This window comes from Candida jiufengensis (assembly GCF_024610255.1).
Source record: "Candida jiufengensis strain CBS 10846 chromosome Unknown scaffold1, whole genome shotgun sequence".
In the NCBI taxonomy this organism is placed as follows: domain Eukaryota; kingdom Fungi; phylum Ascomycota; class Pichiomycetes; order Serinales; family Debaryomycetaceae; genus Lodderomyces; species Lodderomyces jiufengensis.
In genome coordinates this window covers 1,124,306-1,137,617 of record NW_026261562.1, presented here as the reverse complement: position 1 = coordinate 1,137,617, position 13,312 = coordinate 1,124,306, and the positions used below count along the sequence as shown (strand labels likewise).

At 29.5% G+C, this 13,312-nt stretch overlaps 7 protein-coding genes across 7 annotated transcripts; 3 read left to right on the top strand and 4 right to left on the bottom strand. All coding sequences in view use genetic code 12, as the record gives it.

Annotated features, from left to right (window-relative positions):
* Positions 1-8: 8 nt before the first annotated feature.
* Positions 9-1,079, bottom strand: SHY1 (Shy1p; the record flags this gene model as incomplete). Its single annotated transcript, XM_051764952.1, has 1 exon — positions 9-1,079. The coding sequence occupies one exon, from the start codon at positions 1,077-1,079 to the stop codon at positions 9-11; it is 1,071 nt and encodes a 356-aa protein (XP_051618313.1).
* A 146-nt stretch (positions 1,080-1,225) lies between these two features.
* Positions 1,226-1,573, top strand: KGF54_004270 (uncharacterized protein; the record flags this gene model as incomplete). Its single annotated transcript, XM_051764951.1, has 1 exon — positions 1,226-1,573. One exon carries the CDS (start codon positions 1,226-1,228, stop codon positions 1,571-1,573), a length of 348 nt encoding a protein of 115 aa, XP_051618312.1.
* A 134-nt stretch (positions 1,574-1,707) lies between these two features.
* Positions 1,708-3,945, bottom strand: KGF54_004269 (putative ferric-chelate reductase; the record flags this gene model as incomplete). The annotated part of the gene is made up of 1 exon (XM_051764949.1): positions 1,708-3,945. The coding sequence occupies one exon, from the start codon at positions 3,943-3,945 to the stop codon at positions 1,708-1,710; it is 2,238 nt and encodes a 745-aa protein (XP_051618311.1).
* Positions 3,946-5,863: 1,918 nt separating this feature from the next.
* KGF54_004268 (TRAMP complex RNA-binding subunit) lies at positions 5,864-7,093 on the bottom strand (the record flags this gene model as incomplete). The annotated part of the gene is made up of 1 exon (XM_051764948.1): positions 5,864-7,093. One exon carries the CDS (start codon positions 7,091-7,093, stop codon positions 5,864-5,866), a length of 1,230 nt encoding a protein of 409 aa, XP_051618310.1.
* A 304-nt stretch (positions 7,094-7,397) lies between these two features.
* Positions 7,398-7,919, bottom strand: TVP18 (Tvp18p; the record flags this gene model as incomplete). Its single annotated transcript, XM_051764947.1, has 1 exon — positions 7,398-7,919. One exon carries the CDS (start codon positions 7,917-7,919, stop codon positions 7,398-7,400), a length of 522 nt encoding a protein of 173 aa, XP_051618309.1.
* A 663-nt stretch (positions 7,920-8,582) lies between these two features.
* On the top strand, positions 8,583-9,824 carry KGF54_004266 (uncharacterized protein; the record flags this gene model as incomplete). Its single annotated transcript, XM_051764946.1, has 1 exon — positions 8,583-9,824. One exon carries the CDS (start codon positions 8,583-8,585, stop codon positions 9,822-9,824), a length of 1,242 nt encoding a protein of 413 aa, XP_051618308.1.
* A 584-nt stretch (positions 9,825-10,408) lies between these two features.
* On the top strand, positions 10,409-13,112 carry KGF54_004265 (uncharacterized protein; the record flags this gene model as incomplete). The annotated part of the gene is made up of 2 exons (XM_051764945.1): positions 10,409-12,077; positions 12,283-13,112. The coding sequence occupies 2 exons, from the start codon at positions 10,409-10,411 to the stop codon at positions 13,110-13,112; spliced, it is 2,499 nt and encodes an 832-aa protein (XP_051618307.1).
* Positions 13,113-13,312: the final 200 nt, after the last annotated feature.

The following is a 13,312-nucleotide window of genomic DNA, read 5'->3' as shown; positions in this document are numbered from 1 at the left end:
ACAAAATTTTACAATAATTTCTTCATTTCTTTTCTTTTAGCTTCAATTATTCTATCAGCACTTGAAAATTGTTTTGTTTTCCAACTCATATAAATTAAAAGCCCAGTGCTTGCAATACAAACACCGAACCAAGTTATTAAATATTGTAAATGATTATTTGAGAATTTTATAGTTGGTTTTGCTGCAATGGGGACTCCTTGATTTATAAATTCAAATTCTTGGAAATACATGGAATCATCAGATAAATCTTGTATATATTCTTTTTTGTTTTCCTTGGTTTTGGTAGTGAAGAAGATTTTATTCCACAATGATGGTGATGTAGATTGACCTTTTTCCTCAAGTAATTTTTCAGTCTTGTAATCTAAATGATCACTTAAATCATAAATCATTTGACAATAAACAGGTAATGAACCACTCTGTTTAGCCATTGCTGGTACATCAGGTATATTAAATAATTTAGCACCAGGTTCATGATCAAATTGCAAATAAGATTTTGGTGGCATACATCTAAATAATGCTTCAATTTCAATTTCACCTTGAGGAAAAGCTAAATGTGATAGATAACCTTTATTTCTTTTTGAAGGAACAACTTTATCTTTATGAATCCAGCCTCTTTCTATTAAAATAGGTTTCCCACCATCTGATCTTATAAAAGGTGTGACAACAAGATATCCCAATACGCCATCTTTCATTCTTGGCCCCAAGAACATTTCTTGATCATAATCAAATTTTCCCCGACATTTAAATCTTCTATATTCAAATTCTCCAATTACATTAGGATCAAGATTTTTAGGTAATTCTTCAATAACAGGAGCTGCTAAATTTGATTCACATTTTGTAATTAATTCATTTTTCCAATTTAATCTATGTACTTGCCAACATCCCAACCCAAAAGTTATTATAGGCATTGCGTACATTAATCCCAATATTACTCTTCTAAAGATAGGCATTTTTTTTTGATGTGATATTGTTCTTAAATTTCCTGGGACTGATTTTATTGGTTTCCAATCTATTGTTGATGTTTTAACCGATCTTGTAATTCGTAGTAGTGTGGATGTTGGTTTACCCATCAACAACATTCTGTTGAGTTGAAACATTATAGTTGAATATTTACTGTTGTGATTATTGGTTGCAAATAAAATTAAGGATCTTTTATATTTTGATTTTTATATTTTTTCAGATTTAATATATTAGAACCCTTTTATGTTTACAATCTTATTTAAAAATGTCAAAATCAAATCCCACCCCCGACTCACTACTAACAGAAACCATAACCCAAAGAAATGAAAGGTTTAAAACCCAATTATATCAAGCCGGTGCAACAGGAATAATTCGAGGGACTTTAATTGCTCTAGTGACAGGTTATGCATTAAGTTATAAATATAATCATGGAATAAATTCCCAATATTTTAGAAATGTTTATAAAGTATGGTGGTTCGTTGGTTGGAATGTTGTTAGTGTTTCTTTTACTACTGATATTGCTAAAATGAAAATTAGTCGACAAGCTGCTTTGGAAGATGAAATTAAGAGGAATAAAATTTTGGAGAATGAATATAATGGGAAGAAACATTAAAACGGTGAAGAAGAAAGGGCTCTATTAAGTATAAAGTACTGGATACTGAATATTACGGAATTGCATAGATAAATGGATTGTTGATAAGACAGAGAATGTCAATGTATTGTCTAAATATCATCTACATGAACATTTTAAGCATAAAAAGCTTCTTCATGAAACTTTAATCCATTCTCCGAGCTCCATAATTTAACATTCTCAACTAATTTCAATGGACCAGCACCAATAACCCAAATCTTTTCACAATTTATATCTTCTTGAACAATTTTATTTCTTGGTAAATCTCTACAACATACAAGATTATGATTTTCATCTTCTACTGGTCCAGAACATTGAGTGAATCCTTCGTTAATACACCAATTATAATATCTATAATTTAATTTAGGGCGACCTTTGTAGATCTTTTTGTTTAGTTTGAGGTTAGTTGTCAAGTCTTTGAATTGATGGATCCATGATTTGATTTGATCTGTTGAGTTTGTTCCGTATGTTGGGTTAAATGGTTCGTTCATTGATGATTTTCTCGAATGATGGGGTTGATTTGGTAGTTCATTTTGATCTTCATCATCTCCGTCTTCTATTGCGTTAATATCTATTTCGTTTTGATCATTAGTTGTAGATTCATGATCTAATGAATTTATATCATCATCTAATATATCATCTAGTTCATTATATGTTTGTCTTGAACAAAAAGTCTCATTATTCTGAGTACAATCTGAATTATCATCATTTTCGTCATCTGAATTTACACCTATATCCACATTTTCAATTTGATTTTCTTTGTTTAATGATGTGATTTGATCATTCGATTGGTTGAGTAGTGGTGTAGTTTCATTTTCCAAATCATAATGTAATGATGGTAATGATGATTTTTTTGGTATTGAAGTATATAAATTTGAAATCGGTTTTCTTTGTAGTTTATCTTGTTGGAATGTTTCATTACCAGTTATGAAAATTTCAAAATCATCACCATGAATATATCCATCAAAATATTTTAATATTAGTACATCTCTAAAATCTTTAATAACCCAAACTACTTTTGTAGGTACTCCATGATAATTCATGACTCTTAATATGGGTAATGCAAATGATATAGCAGATCCCCCCACAACAATCAATACTCTTTTAGCTTCAACGTGTAATTTAGATAATGAAAATTTCTTATTGTTTGAATTCTTAGGTTGTTTGTAGTTTATGAATAATAAATGAGGATCAAAACTCCCCGTGATTAAGTATCTATGATTATTATAAATTTGAAAATTACTCTTTCTAATAATTAATTTTTGATCTCTATCTTGTGGTAATGAAACTAATGTATATGGATGATAATTTGGTATTAATTGTTTCCAAATCCTAACAAAAATACTTGAACTATAGTTTGTAATTCTTATATGAGCACCAGGGGCAATTGCCGGTTTAGCAATTAAGCTGTTGGGAAATTCAATTAATGATAAGTTGGGAGATACATCAATAACTTTAACTTCTGATTTAGTAGAAACTCTTGTTAAGTGTAATCTATATAATATTTGAGCAAATAAAATTGAACAATTAGCTATTGTATAAAATGTATATGGATCTGGTCTAATATGAATTTGTAATGTCCCAACTATAATCCAAGTACAAGAATAATGTAAAAAATAAAACACTCTGTAGAATTTTGCTCTAAAATTTGATAATGAAGTGATAATAATTATTAAAAATCCTAATAATGCAATCCAACCAAATACATTTTCCATTTTCCACATTTTAAACCAAGTATCAGTAAAATTAAAATAAAATAAATATATTATTGTATGAATCACTGCTTGTATAATAATTAATCTACTTAACCATTTATGTATTGGAATTAAAGTTAAATATAAAGTATTAGGTAATGGAGAAGGTTTTAAAGTTAAAAATAAAACAGTTGGTAAACAATTTGCACAAACTCTTCCCAATCTTTTAGCTAAAAATATTAAATCTCCATGATAAATATCAACTAATGATAAAGTACTTAAGAAGAATATCCAAAAAGTTAATTGAATGATAGTTGAATAATGTAATAATATTTTGAAAGCTATAGCTTTTATGGTGATTGCTAAATTTGTCACTATTTTTTCCTTGAGTGATGCATTTGAACAATTTGGTTGATAATCATGAATTATATAATAATTTAATTTTGAATAAAAAGTCTTTAAGTAATGAAATTTTGATCTATAATTATGAATCTTTATATAATTATATACGGGTATTGCAAGGATATATATTATTAGTAGGAAAGTTGTTATTTGTCCATATTTATATGTTGTATAATTTCGTAGGTCTGAATATTCTTTTGTTTTACCCTTGGGAAAGTGAAAATATGTTGACCACGTTGAATCATTTGTGGAGTTCATTATGATAATTCACTACGGGAATAAATTTAGTTCACCTTCGAATAGGTATGAAAATCTGATGATATTTTTATGTGATGAAACGTTGAAAAATAAAATTAAAATTGTTCAAATGTTTTTTAAGGTGATAATAAACTTTAAATGATAAATGAGCAATGAATATGTTAGCACGTTCAAAACAGAATTAATGTTGCCAATGAATAACAAGGCCCCTTTTCTTCAACTTTAAAAGTGACAAGGTTAAAATAAAATTCCACCTCCTCCAAATCTTTATTTCCATATATGATTTTGTGTAAGTTAAAGAAGTTAGTAGATTAAATAGATAAAATTTTTTTTTATTTTTCTTTGCTTCTAATTGTTTTTCTTTATATACAGTACACACGTATAAACGGATTTAATTCTTAATTGGGACAACTAAGTTTAAGAATTATTTATTTATTAATAGATAATAGATCAAATAGATAAAAAAGACACATGTCACTCATAATTGAAAAGAGAATAATGAGCTTCTTAAGGACAAAGAGTAAAATAAACTGAAACAAAATGATCAGAACTAGGCAAATACGAAGGGGCTTATGAGTAAGACTTGAACTTTTGTTGGTTCATCGAACTATTGATTACAAGTATTTTGACTTCAATTATAACTACAAATTTTGTAAATAGACCAACAGAGACGAAATACATACCACATGCAATTATTCGCTATCATTAAAATGGCACTTTCAAGTATCTTTGTTATAGAATTGTACCTTCAAATTGTCAAAATATGAAATTTTTTCTCTTAATTCGAATTGAATAAGAGTGATTAAGTTAACAATTACCAGTGAGACCAACCAATCATGTGACTTTCACTCGAGTTGAAATATGAGTAGGTAGATCTTTTAGTTTACTATGTCATGCTGTTAATACTGTCCAAACCTATGTATTTAAATGATTGCGAAAAAAGATCTAACTATTACTTAAGTCAAATGATTTTATTTATCAACTAACTTTAATCAATTTCTTTGAACGGAAATATTATCATGCTAAGCCTTGTAAGTAACTAAAGCTCAATTTTCTATTAACTCCTCGCTTGAATTGGCAGGAAGAATTGCTCTTAGAAAGATTGAATTTGCAAACAAAGTCGCAATATTTTTCGTGTCTGAAATTTCTTATTAATAATTAGACGACTTATTTTAATTATATAATATTTATAGAATAATTCCATATAAATAACTTGAATTAATGGTCCACATAAGATTTTGATTAAATTTGATACTAAAATGATTACCCCCATAATTATGTCAATAAATCAATCAATGCAAAAGTTGCGACTTATCAAGTGTCTGATTTCCTTTTATTTCGTTCGTTAAAACAACCTATTTCTTGTTTGAAATTGTTCAGTTATAACATCTAATTTTGATTTCTCATAGTTCAAATATTTTTGTGTAGTTCAATTAATAATGCTAACTTGTTCATAATTTTTATGTTTTGATCGGTGGTGCTTAGACTGTCAAAATAATAAATCATTTAAAGTTGAAAGGTTTGTCCAACATGACTTATTAAATCTTGTGACAGGTTGTTGACAAAATATGTTTGCTCTTCCGCTCCAAGTTCTGGAAACGTATAGGTATTTACTAAATATTCCAGAATTTGAAATTTTGGAGTATGGTAGTCGCTTACTTTTTGAAAACTTCAATTACTAGTTTTTGAAGTTATTGGATTAGATGCGACGGAATCAGTTGTTGATTCTTTATCTTGTAATCTAGCATTCAATCGTATTGATTGTTGGTAAGTTACAATAATTTTTACTGTGATTCACAGTACCTATTTTTTAGAGTTTGGTCGAATTGTCAAGTTAATGATCATTTGATCTACTTTGAGAATTGATACTACAAAAACAAACAGTTTAAAACGCTCATCTATCATTAATATATATTCTCTAATATCGTAAATGTTTACCCTTTTTCCTATTTTTAGAGCTATCAATCAATCCTGACCTTGATGGTTTTGAAACTCTACTTGAACTACCGTTAACACCAGACCTTGAAGGTGGATTGCTATTGTTAGAGCCAAAATTCATTGGTGTTTTAAGTACATTTCGGAAATCGTTGTTGAAATTGAATTTTTTATGGGTGCTTTTACTGTTGTTATTCATGGGTATAAATCCTGATCTGGAAGGTAATTGTTGATCTTGATAATTGTTGAAATTATTATTATATCCGTTATTGTTGTAGTTGTTGTTGTTGTTGTTGTAGCCAGCACTGTTGGTGTTTCTGTTGTAGTTTCCATTATTGTTATAGTTGTTATTATTATTATAGTTGTTTCCATTATACCTATTCATATTTGAAGTATTGTAATTGTTATTATTATTATTAGAGTAATTATCATTCCGTATCACATCATATTCAGATTTATAATCTCTTCCTAGTTTCTCAGGTCTATAATCTTCATTCATTTCGTTATTTTTCAAATTCAAAAAATATATTGGACGTATACTTCTTGGTAAATTATTCCCACTAAAAGCACTTCCTAAATTTGGAATTCTTGAAGATCTTTGATCCTTACATTCATCACCATAATGATTATCTTCTCCACAATTATAACAATATATCACTGGTAATACTGAACTTTCTTCATTTGTTGTTTGTCTCTTGGTTAAGTAAGATCTCCATATACTTGGACAATCTTCATCTCCATGTTTGAAAGAATCACAATTTCTACAATATTTTCTTTTTCTAATTTTAGATTTACAATCCAGCATATAATGACCTTTTTCTCCACACCTAAGACAAACTACTGTTGTTGGACATTGAGATTCATAATGATCATCTATTTTACCACATTTATGACATATTACAATTTTACAATTTGCTCTTTTATGACCTCGTTTGTGACAATTATCACATATTGGACCTAATGATTTAGCATCATCTGGATCCGTTACTCCAAAATATCTTCCTTCTCCTCTTAATGATATTAATTCTTCTGCATCATTGTTGACATCTTCATATGCAAATGATGTGATGGGTTCTGATTTTCGAAATGATGTATCTAGTTTTTTAATTGGTTGTTGTTCTTGTATTATCGATTCTACCAGTGCTGCTTCAACTTTATGACGTTTAAGTTTTTCACCATTGTTATCTTCTATGAAAGGCAAAAGACCTGACATTTTTTAGGATTCGGTTTGTGGTTCTTAAATTCTTTTTAATTATGTGATTTTATTATACATTTTGTTTCAAATATTTTATTAACTTTTTTTTTTATAGAATCTCTCTCTTACCAAATACGACAAGCATAACACAGAATATACAAGAAATTATAAACTATGATTAACTTCATTAAAGAGATAACACCCTTTTGAGTAATGTTCACATCAATGATTATTTAAAGTCACTCTCATTCCAAACTATCTTCTAGTTGTAAAACTAACTAACAAAACGTACATTAAAACTTATTAATTTGAACAATCACTTCTACAAAACATTTCTTACAACATGTTCACCAACTTGAGCTTCTAAAGCACCACCTTGACCGGTACCACTAACATCAATTGAAGATTTCAAGTATTCTTGATTTTTAAAATGAGCTAAAGCATAACAACCACTTGATATTGTGAAAAATATAGCAACAACTAATAAACTTGTTGCTTGTAAAACTAAACTTAAATATTGAATAGTTGCATTTAATAAATAGAATCCACATCTTGGTAAATTACCATCAAATTTACGAATAAAGTTGGTAAAAGTATCTGTTAATGGACATATTCTTAATAAGAATGGAATTTCAACAAATATAACAATTAATCCTTGAACTAAACATATAATTGAGAAAATAATGACTAAATTGAAATGAAATATATTAGCAATACCCAATGCTAAACATAAAAATATTGTTAAAATACTAATCCATTGACCATAAAGTGAAAAATTCTTTTTTTTGAAGTCGTTGGAAAGTCCTCCAAATATATTACTCATAATAGATTCCCCAAGAGCCATTTTTGCTGGTTATTCTGTTTGTATCAATTAATTGATTATGGAGTTAGGAATCCTTGATATATTATGAATTAATTTAAGTAATTGTTATAAATTACTTAATTTTAATTGTAATTTTCTTGTGTTTCGAAAAGCTCCTAGTTTTTGTTTTGTTTTATTTTGGGCTATATATAGGATTATATACAGGATTTACTAAACATAATCATAAACGAGGTTTTAGTTATTGCAATACTAATACATCATTTTTGCAACATTGACGTTGATGATAGTTGCTCAATGTGTATGACCAAATCTTACGTTTTGATAGTTACTTCTTGACTCCTTAAAATCGAGCTAAACGTAAATTTGTTATTCTATTCAATCAATACTATATTATACTTTTTTTGGGCATTAATTTTACAAATTCAGAGACAAGAATAGTATAGTGCAGATTTTATACAATATTGACTCATTTAAAGGGTTAAATGAAGTCTAATATCGTTGGTTTCCAAGGCTTGGTCTTATTACAAGACCATGTCCAAATATTAAAATCTGATACCATCGAGCTACCAAACTGGTCTTGATGATTTTGCATCATTATGTGAAAAATTGAGACTCAAATATGAAGTACACAATCAATCAAGTAACAACCTTTAAAATTAGCTACTCACTTTTATTTTCAAATCAATGGGGAGAGAGATAGTGATAGGATTAGTAGGAAAACCTTCAAGTGGTAAATCCACAACATTAAATTCATTAACAGATGCCAATGCAAAAGTAGGAGCATTTCCATTCACAACAATAGATCCAAATAAAGCAACAGGATATTTAGAAATAGAATGTGCATGTAAAAGATTTAACAAGCAAGATAAATGTAAACCGAATTATGGATATTGTAGACAAGGAAAAAGAGGAGTACCTATAATGTTATTAGATGTTGCTGGTTTAGTACCCAATGCTCATTTAGGTAGAGGTTTAGGAAATAAATTTTTAAGTGATTTAACTGAAGCTGATTGTTTGATCCACATAGTTGATGCAAGTGGATCAACTGATTCTGAAGGTAAAGCAACAAGAGGATACGATCCATTAAATGATATAGAATGGTTACAAAATGAGATTTTTCAATGGATTTTGGGAAACCTAAAAGAAAAATGGGGTTCTGTTAAAAGAAGACATATTGCAACAAAATCAACTACATTAGAAACTTTAAGACAACAATTAGGTGGGTACGTTGCAAATAAACAATTAATTGCTAATGCTTTGGATTTAATACCAAATTTACCACCATTGCAAGATTGGGATGATGAAATGTTGGAAAAAGTAGTTTGGGCATTTATGGAAATTAAATTCCCCACAGTACTATCATTGAACAAAATGGATCATCCAGATGCTGATAAAAATGTATCAAAAATAATACTAAAATATCCAAAATCTAAAGCTATATTAACATCATCAATAACTGAAGTATTTTTGAGAAAACTAGTGGCACAAAATTATATAAAATATGATCCAGGTACTGAATTTGTAGATACAAAAGAAGATTTACCAAATGATCCTGATTTACGAGATTTAGATGAGAAATTAGCAAATAGAATAGAAAACATAAGAGATCTAGTTCTATATAGATTTGGATCAACTGGAGTAGTTCAATTATTACAAGCTGCAGCTGATTTATTACAACTAATACCAGTTTATCCCGTAAGAAATATAAATAATTTTACAGGTAGTACGGGGGATCAAGTGTTCAGAGATTGTATATTGGTTAAAAGAGGAACTCCTGTTATAAATGTTGCAAGAAAAATCATGGGTGATGTTACTATCGCTCATATTGAAACTGTTGGTGGTATAAAAGTAAGTGAAGAAGATACTGTTGATAAGAATAAAAATGATATACTATCGTTCAAATTAGTACCTGGTAGTAGGAATTAAATAGACTGATAGACATGTTTTTCATAACCATTGATAAATAATGATTACAGAATTTCAGAGATTTCTTGCTACATAGTAGATTAATAAACTAATATAGTAATGATACGGAATGTTTTTGAAACTAAATCACAAAAAAGGACTCTCTAGCCGCTAAATTGTCTTTATCTCACGATAAACTTTTGAACCTATCTGCTTCAACTCTAAAAATACTTCAGGATAAAATCAAATTTTATGCAATGCAATTTTATACTTTTTAGAATCTAGTAAAGCTTAAAAGATAAACCGATCGCTACTTACCATATGGGTTTTGAAATGTCTATTAGTTTATTTGTTATCACAAAATTAGCCTGATTTAATTAAAACTTTTGATAAGATAAGAAGAGAACTGCATAAAAATAAAAATGGAATTTTTCAATTTCTATTGTTCCAAACTAACGGTCTAATTACAAATTGATTAATCATGATACTGATAACCAATACTTCATGGTCATGTTGATCTATATAAAAATTAGCAAGTTCCCTTATTGTTTCAGAATGTACCTCAAAATTCCATAATTTTTTCATTATTCATCGAATCTACAACAATGTTTGGTAAAGACAAAGAAGATAATTTCTCAATAGACAACTACGAATTCCTTCCAGGAACAGTTCACTTAGTAGATGTTACACACTCCCTTAATGTCAGAAAAAATGGAAACGACGGTGATGGGGACATTATATTACATCCACAACCAACATCAAACCCCAATGATCCATTAAATTGGTCAACACGTAAACGTACTTTTCAATTTGGTATAATTTGGTTTTGGGGGTTTATGGTAGCTGGTTCTTTAAATTTTATGACACCATTATATTCAAGTTGGATATCTAGTTATGGTATAACTTTGAATCAATTATTGATTTCGTCCGCTTTAGGGTATTTATTTTTGGGAGTTGGTGTTACTTTAGTTCAACCAACGGGGTTGAAATTAGGTAAACAATTTGTATATAATTGTTGTACTGTTATTGCTATAATATCATGTGGATTTGGGTCTAAGACTAGTAATATAAGTTACATATATGCGTACAAGGCATTGATTGGTATTGCTGCTGCACCATGTGATTCATTAGTTGAAGTTAGTTCTACTGATATTTTCTTCCAACATGAACGATCAACTGCTATCTCGTGGTTATTAATGGCTTTATATGGTGGTACTGATTTGTTTCCTGTTGCTGCTGGGTATGTTGCTGATTCATTACCTTGGACTTGGTGTTATTATATTCAAATTTTTATTTATGGTGGGTTGTTTTTGGTTCAATTGTTTTTCATGGAGGATACTACTTTCAGACGTGGTAACCAGGCTGAAGCTGAATTGGAAGAAGGCATATTAAACCAAATTAAGTCTTATGAAACTATACAAGAACAAAGAATTAACTCAAGAATTGAAACTGATGAGAAGAAACCAACAGATTCAGAAGAGATAGACGTACAATCAGTATCCAACAGTGGGGAAGACATTCCAAAAAAGACATACTTGCAAAAACGTAATTGGATCCATACAGAATATAACGATGTGAGAAGCTGGATACAAATCTTCATAAGACCATTTTATCTTATTACATTCCCAGCAGTAGTATGGAGTGGATTAATCTATGGAGGACAAATGTGTTGGCTTTCCCTTTTGATAAATTTATCATCGAGTATCTATTCCAAACCACCTTATAATTTCAGTGATGGAGTTGTTGGATTGACGAGTTTAGGTATATTTGTTGGAAACGTTGTTGGTATGTTTTATGGTGGAACTTTTGTTGATTGGTTAAGTATCAAATTAGCTACTAGAAATCATGGTATATTAGAACCAGAACATAGATTACAAGCTATGCTTGTACCAACAGTTTTAAATGCTGCTGGAATATTAGCATTCGGATTAAGTGCTCATTACGGAGCATCTTACTGGGTCAGTATAATCATTGGAATGGGATTCATGGGATTTGCAATGACTTCTTCAGGTACGATATGTGTTGTTTATGCAGTCGATAGTTATGAAAAATTAGCTAGTGAATCGATTGTATTGATGTTATTTATTAGAAATATGATTGGGATGGCTTTTACTTTTGGTATTGGACCATGGATTGATGAACAAGGAATTTTTAAAACTACTTGGGTTATGTTTGGATTATCTATATTTATCAATGGTTCTTATTTGGTTATGATTAAGTATGGAAAGGCATGTAGACGTTGGACTAGGGAGAGATATGAGAGAGTTACTCAAGGTATGGTTGCTCATTAATTATAATTTACACTATACTAAAAATGAACATATGTAGCCTTTATTGAAATTTAATATGTCTTCTTAACTGATGTTAATCATGGAAAGATCAAGAAATTAAAAGACTATATGTCCTCTTTTTTGTGTAACTACTCAAAACTTAAGGGGTACAATCTCTTAAAAGCGCGCGTGTTAACAAGTGGCACAAGAGCAATATTTCAATTTATCAGCCTCACCAGAATTTCAACTTTATATTAACCTTTATCCGCTTTCACTTCAATTTCAACATTTACCTACTACTTTTCTTTCAATTTCAACAATGAGTGAAATGCATCCACAGTCATTATTTATCCTAGGTTCAACAGGTCTAGTTGGAACACAAGTCACCAAATACGCCCTTTTATCAAAACATTTTAATAAAGTGGTTACATTAACTAGATCAGTTCCAGATTTCGCCACTCCAGAAAATTCTCCCAAATTAGATTCAATAGTCAATAAAACCACAGAAGAATGGGGTTCAGTTATTGAAAAATTACCAGAACATCCCAAAGCATATATTTCTTCATTTGGTACAACTAGAGCAAAAGCTGGTAGTGCTGAAAATTTTAAAAAAATCGATTATGGTATAAATTATGAATGTGCAAAAGCTGCTAAATCTAATGGTGCAACTACTTGTGTTTTAGTAAGTGCAATGGGAGCAGATGCTAAATCTCCATTTTTATATATGAAAACAAAAGGAGAACTTGAAGATGCTATTAAGGCTCTTGATTTCCAATATACTATTATATTAAGACCTGGTGTATTAATTGGTGATAGGAAAGATAATCATGGGTTTGGAAATTCGTTAGCTATGACTGTGGGAAGATGGACTAAAGGTACTTGGTTTTCACCTTTAACCAGAGCTATTGATGCTAGTGATGTTGGTAAGATTGCTATTGATTTTGCTGAGAGAGGGTTGAAGGGTGATTTGAGGGAGAGTGTTTTGATTGTTGGTGGTGCTGAATTAGTTGAATTAGTTGAAGATTTAAAAGTAGTTTAAATCCGGTTGACCTGGTGATGAATTTAGTTGAATGTGAGTAATTTAAATACAAGAGTGATAATAAATAATACTTAATATATTACAAGTCTTAATGTCCAGTCATTGAACTATTGGGCTGAACTTTCATACTAATAAGTTCTTGCTAAATTGAGGTAAGTACTCCTTCATTAAGTAGATCTTTTAGATAAAGAAAAATGAAA